At 36.6% G+C, this 6,829-nt stretch overlaps 1 protein-coding gene across 1 annotated transcript; it reads right to left on the bottom strand.

The window, feature by feature from the left end:
* Nucleotides 1–43: 43 nt before the first annotated feature.
* On the bottom strand, nucleotides 44–3,969 carry LOC103681022 (amelogenin, X isoform-like). Its single transcript, XM_008710514.2, has 5 exons — nucleotides 3,916–3,969; nucleotides 2,160–2,207; nucleotides 890–931; nucleotides 785–826; nucleotides 44–511 (listed from the first exon to the last, which is right to left on the bottom strand). The coding sequence occupies exons 1-5, from the start codon at nucleotides 3,967–3,969 to the stop codon at nucleotides 44–46; spliced, it is 654 nt and encodes a 217-aa protein (XP_008708736.2).
* Nucleotides 3,970–6,829: the final 2,860 nt, after the last annotated feature.

Below are 6,829 nucleotides of genomic sequence, written 5' to 3' on the forward strand. Positions count from 1 at the left end.
GGGCTAATTTTGCTTTACCATTTTCCCAGGTGTTGTAGTGGCTTCAAGGGATACTCACCACTTCCTCCCGCTTGGTCTTGTCTGTTGCTGGCCAAGCTTCCAGAGGCAGGTCAGGAAGCATGGGGGGCAGGGGCTGTATGGGGAACATCGGAGGCAGAGGTGGCTGTGGCGGCAGGGGCTGGATGGGGTGCATGGGTGGCTGGGGCTGGATGGGCTGGATGGGCTGGATGGGCTGGATGGGCTGGTGAGGCTGTGGCTGGACGGGCTGGGGCTGGAAGGGCTGCTGGGCAGGCAGAGGGAGGTTTGGCTGGTGGTGTTGGGTTGGAGTCATGGAGTGTTGGCCAGGAACTGGCATCACTGGTTGCTGGGGGACCACGGGCTGCTGAGCTGGCACCATGGGGATGTGGTGATGAGGCTGCAGGGCGTGATTCGGGGGATTCTGCTGGGACAGCACAGGAATGATTTGGTGGTGCAGCCATCCACCCATGGGTTCGTAACCATAGGAAGGGTACTGGTGAGAAACAAAAAGTCAGGTTTACCATTGGCTCCATTGACTTCCAGATGGAGAAGTAGTCATGTTTTTTCTTTGTAATTTTGATAATCTGAATACTTATTCATTTTTCCTTGTACAAGAACTTCTAACTGTGCACATAGATATGACTTTTACAAACTAAATTTCCCATTAGTATCTGTATGTGGCATAGGTATATTATCTCAGTTAAAAGAAAATTGAAATACGTGGTTAATATTGTAAGGGAATAAAGAATAAAAAAAATCTGCATACCGGATGCCGTATGTTCTGGTACCATTTCAGAGGTGTAAGCACCTTAAGAGAAAGAGACATTAGAACACATCTGTTTTAATTTACTTGCATGAAATACAGACTCACTAATGCAGTCCTGTCAAAATTGGTAGCCTGAAAACGTGAGTTCTACAGAAGAAACAATAAGGTAAACATTTGTCAGATATTTCCTATGGTTAGGCAGTGTATTACATCCATCACCTTTTTCATGTTTTCTAACATACTCTAAAGCAAATGTCACTACTGTCACTTTTACAGACAAGGTCATGTGGAATTAAAGAGGCTCATAATCTTAATGAGGTGATTCTGTTTAATTTCATGGCTCCTGCTGTTCTTTGCAAGAGCAAAACAAAACAAATTTAATGTGATATAAGAATAATTATATCTTTTTTTTTTGTGGATGTCATAATGAAAAAATAAAAGACAAACATTGTTTCTCAACTAAAACACAGATTTTCTGGTTAAATATATCAACCTTTTAAGATATAACAAAATTTGCCTCAAATTGTTAACATTTTTCCTCAGTTTGTATAAGTAAACAGATTCACAGATTATCATCTGAACATGAAAGAAGTTAGAGTTTCATTTCTCCAAAAATAGTATTGTACTTGGATAATCTCAGGTCCTGGGACACATTCATGTAGTAGTATAGCATTTGATATCAGTACAAGAAGCAATTATTAACATTGCTCGGGTTACACTTAACAAAGCACTTTTATATTGCTTAACTATTTTGCTCCTCAAACTATTTGTAGTGTGGGCATTATAATTATTTCCCTTCTTCAGATGAAAAAACCAAAGTTCCTGAGAGGAAAATGATTTGCCCAAGTTCCTGTGGTTGCTGTGTGGTTGAGGAGACCTTCAAACCTGATTTCCAGACACTGCTTGCTTTCCATTGCTCTGAGAATATGTCATATATCTCTTGGTCATTGATCTTTCAGTAAAGACAAACAAGGGAGACACATAGAGTGTGAACATCTTAGAATCAGGAGTTTCTAGCTGGAAAGGATCTTAAATAACATCTTACCTGACTCCCCCACCTTTCACAGGCTGGAATAGAACAAAGCTGTTCAGCCAGAGTTCACTTTCTGCCCTACCTTGCAGCCCCACCCTGAGTGGTAGTTCATGATGGATAGCTTTATAGCCGTATAAGGAGGAGAAACTGAGTCAGAGAGGCCAAGTAGGAGTGTGCTGGGGCAGTGCAGGCTTGAGGCAACCCATCAAACAAGAAAGCTGGTAATGTGAACTGAAAAGGTGGGACTGAGAAATGTCTTGAAGAATCAACACACTATTCTTTGCAGAGCCCAGGGCATTGTTAACTCAAACAATGGTCAAAATTAGTAAAGAGAAAAATTACCTCATAGCTGAAGTTGATATAACCAGGGTGCCCAGGATGAGGTGGTAGCTTTTATAGAGGGGAAAGGAGAAGAAAAAGAAAGAGGGAGAGGGAAAGAAATAGAGAGGGAGGTAAAGGTAGAGAAAGGAGGAAGGAGGGATAGCAAGAGAAAGAGGGAGAGAGGGGAAGAGATTAAGTCAATATGCAATTGTCCACATTAAGAAAAACTACTTTAAAAGAATCTGTATGGTGCAAATATATTTGAAGTTTACTTTTGTCTGAACATGTATACTGTGTAGGAGAGGGGCCCTCTTATTTTAAAGAGGTCCAGAACAAGTAAATGACTTTCCCAAGACTTGGAAGCAAAAACCAATGCATGGTTAACCTCCAGTGATTTTCAGACAACCCCCACATCCATGTTGTCAACTAATGCTACTGTATCCCATCCCCCATTTTATATCTTAATGAAACTCACTCCATCTTGGAAAAAAAGATGTATTTCTCTTACATAATTACGAAATATCAACAAGAGAAGAACTGTCTCACAAACCTTCCCTTATAGATCAGGAGGTAGATAAGTCCTTAGGTATCAAAGAGATTCCTCACAATTGTCATGCAAACCACATCAACAACAACAAAAGAAAGAAATACCTGTGAATTATTGGTGAATATGAAAATATGTGTGCAGTAAAGTGGAAACATTATAAATCCCTTGAAAATTGGAAGACCTGATTTATAAAATTTAAACTGATTCTTTTTATTATTCTGTCAAAGTTTTTATGGCAGAAAAAACTTAAAGTTCAAAAAAAAAAAAACCAACCTGAAAAATTATCTACACCAGGACTATCTGTCCCATCAAAAGGGAGGCCATGTGACTGATGCCTGCTATGTGCAATGCCAGTTGGCTCTGGAATTGGGGAAAGGGAGAAGGGAGAGCAGATATCAAGCTAATTAAGGCTCTATTATTTTTAAATGCTCATATTTACTAAAATGGCTTATTTACTCCCATCTGAGTGTGAGTTATTTTAGTCATGCAACTGCTCTTCCTATACATTCTTCATATAAGCCCCCAGGGAGTAGCTGTGTTGAATTGAAGAATGGAAAAAGGGCTCTATTTGTAATTCAAGGGCCTGTCGGAATACTAGAAATTGCCACAATGCAGGATTTCAGGAAGGCAGAGCACAAAATCTTGTTCTTGTGGGTGAGAGAGGAAGACAGGAGGCTGATATGCAACATTTTCTGGCTTCTGGTTTATCAACTGTTCTTTATGCCACCAAAAAGCAGCTGGGTTCTGCTTTGCCTGCATATGATCTAAGCTGTCAGATCTTAATGTACCTATGTCTAAAGAGAATGGTCCAGATTTCCAGGTTGTACATTTGAATGTAGAAAATATCCAAATGAATTTTGCACAACCACATGGGAAGTCATGTGCTTAGCAGGAGCATCCAAAGGGATCTGGCCTCTGACAACAAGGAGATGGTTCAAGAAGGAAATTCCTAGCACCCAAATCTTACCATCTGAAGGATAACAACGCTAGGATTTGCAGAGCAGGAAGAGACTTGGATTCTTATGGAGAAATTGGGTTTTAGAGAAAACTTACATTTTTGTAGTATTTGCCTAAGGTGATAGAGCACTTTCTCTGGACCCCTTTCAAGGGTCCCTTCCAAAAGTTTCACTCATACTGTCTTAAACCGTAAGTTTAACAGCTATAGGGCAGATTTTTATGTCCAAGCTTGTGAAATTGGATATTGATTTACACAAGAAGCATTTTACTCACAGGCATAGTGAAGGCTGCTCCCAGGAGGCAAGCAAACAAAATCCAGGTCCCCATTTCTTATGGCCCTGAAATATAAGTCAACACCTGCCTTTCTCATCTCATCTCAAATATGCATACAATTAGTGCTTCATAAAATACATATAATTCACATAACTCTATTGCTAGTAAATTGTTAAAATGGAGTGACTAGGATTTAGTTTTACATGTTCCAGTCCTGTAGTATCATAGACAGACCTTCAAGTGACATCGCTAAGTTCCAAGGGTCCACATTGCAAAAGATGTCAACAGGACCTCTCCAGAAGAGGTTTCTAATTCTCCTTGATTCTGGTATTTGGTTCTTCAATGAATTAAAATGATTTCTGTGTAAACGTTTTCATCTTTAGTCAGTGATACCTTTCGTTAGACACTGTAGTGTACTTACTCCACAAATTAGACACATGGATATGAAACAAAACCCAAATATCCCAAGAAATACACATAGCTTCAAGGCCCAAGTTATTGACTTACTTTGAAAATGATAAGTAGAAAAACCATAGTCCTTTCTGTAGAAAGTGAATATAATGTGTAGTAATGCTGATACAGAAACCACAATAAGTTGTCTATATTGTTTTTTAACAAATTAATATGAAAAAAGATTCTGTAAACATTTTGTTGATAATCCCATTTTAAAATGTTATTTAATGTACTTGAATTAAATGTTTTCAGTGTTGTAAACCATACCCTGAAAATATTATTTTATTTGACAAGTAATTAAAAGAAATATTATTGTAGTTTGGTTTTAGAATGTTCTTTTGGGTTCTGGAACTAAACTTTAAACTGTATACACACACACACACACACAAGCTTTGCTACATTAAAAAAGTAAAAAATTCACTGAGTAATCAAAGACCACTTCAATTGTGGTCCAAATGTGTTAATTAATTCCGGACAGCATGTAGTATTATAAATGTGGAATACATTTGCCTCTGTGAAACATGAAATACAGAGAAACAAAGAAGCATAACGGAAAGAACTCAAATTATGAAAAAAAACCACATACCTTTTAATGTATCAGGAGTAAGCTTCCCTCTGAAACACAAGGATGTTGGATATTTTAAATTCTTCTACTAATGAGCTCAATTTATACTATTCATGGCATCTAGAACAACCAATCATATTTCTGAAGGAAAAATGTGTTGAGTATGTCATGAATTTTTAGCAACCTTGGTTAAATTTGAGACAGTATAGTTTGATTAGTATGTATAGTCTTTCATTATGGGCAATAATAGGTTTAACAGGCAAAAGAAGTTTAATTGGTCTGTTTTTTAAGTTTGTAAATTAGCTGATTGCACATGCTGATATATTCAGGATTACTTTAAGAACCTGTTATGTCATTGTGGCAGGGGTAATTTCAGAATCACTACTACTCTACTTTCTTTCATTGAAAGTGTGCCCTCTGTTCCCTGTCATTACCCTTTCATCACCATTTTGGTGTCAACCCAAAGAAAGGACAATCTATCTATCTCAATCTATCTTCCTCAGACCCATCCTGAAAACTATTTGCCATCAAAGCAACCAAAACTTAGGGGCATCACTGTTGGCAATACTTTTACTAATGATCTGAAAGAGAAGGCAAGAGATATATCACACGTCAGATCACACATTTAAACATATAACTCTTATAAACACTTATCACAGGATATATTGCCCTGATTACCTCATTCCACACAGCAACAGCCTTTCTTTGTATTATGGCCCCTCTTTCCCATGTATTGTGCTTTCTTTCATATATTAAACTGAGTTTCTCTTTCTTTTTTCAGAAACTTTTAACTGTCTAATTGTACCATCCCAATATTCTAAGCAGTTTCTACTTTGCCTGAACAACTAAAGTTCATCTTTCTCTAAGACCATGAGTTACATATTACATTCTTGTTATTTCTTCTACTCCACTCTTATTTCTTCTACTCCAGCACTTGGATTTCTTCTTTTATTCTATAACCTGATAAGCAATTAAAAAATATAAATAATGACAATCAGTATTTGATAAATTGACTATCAATGTTATATTAGTAAAGGAAATACTAAATATATAGTCAGATACAATTCTTAGTAAAGCTAGACTTCTTTTATTACTTAATGTACATAAATTTATAATCTTAATGTACATATATTATTAAATAGATGACCCATACTTGATTAATTAAATTCAAGAAGAAAACATTCATGAAGTCAATGTAAGTATGGTTAACATCTTGGACTTAGACTTACATGAATTTTAACCCCAGCTTTATCAAAGATTGCGTTACCACTGATAAAGTATTTAGCTTGTCTAGTCCTAGTTTCCTAATCTGTAAAATGGGTAAAGTAATAGAATCCACCTAAGAGGACAAGCATGAAAACTAAACAAAGGATATCCTTGGAAAATAGAAAGTATTTATAACCTTCCTTAAGCCCATCACATGGGCACAGAAAATGTTTAAAAGATGCAAATAAGAATCTTAAGTGATTTAAGGCAGTGAATTGGTAGGGTTTCAAATGGCAGTCCTAAATCACAGGGCTTAAAATGCGAATAAATGTGCATGAAATGTCTTCTCTTGACTTAGATATGACATCAGATGGCATATATTTTAAAATCATTAACTTTTTGAAAAGAAAACAAAATAGAAAAGTTTTTCCTGCAAACATTTATCTTATTAATGAATTGAATTTACAAAAGAAAATTTTCTATTTTGACCTAGAGTTTACCCCTCTGTCAGATAAATGTTACAGATAAATGTTATACCCTTCAGAGTATTCATTTCTGTTTCTTTTGCTTTTTGAGGTCAATTATTTAATTCTCTTTACTAGTTAAAGAAATATATCATAAGCATAATATACTCTATGATAATTGCAAGGACAACTGCAATAACATGGTACTTGAATAAGGTAGTTTTCA

This window comes from Ursus maritimus, unplaced genomic scaffold, assembly GCF_017311325.1.
Source record: "Ursus maritimus isolate PB19 unplaced genomic scaffold, ASM1731132v1 scaffold_92, whole genome shotgun sequence".
Classification (NCBI taxonomy): Eukaryota; Metazoa; Chordata; class Mammalia; order Carnivora; family Ursidae; genus Ursus; species Ursus maritimus.

What these genes read in the sequence shown, in the direction of transcription:
- LOC103681022 (XM_008710514.2), bottom strand. Translation starts at nt 3,969, where the DNA reads ATGGGGACCTGGATTTTGTTTGCTTGCCTCCTGGGAGCAGCCTTCACT. An exon ending in GAGCAGCCTTCACTATGCCT is followed by an intron (nt 2,208 to 3,915) that starts GTGAGTAAAATG and finishes CCTCTATAAAAG; the next exon opens with CTACCACCTCATCCTGGGCA. An exon ending in ATATCAACTTCAGCTATGAG is followed by an intron (nt 932 to 2,159) that starts GTAATTTTTCTC and finishes TTTCTTCTGTAG; the next exon opens with AACTCACGTTTTCAGGCTAC.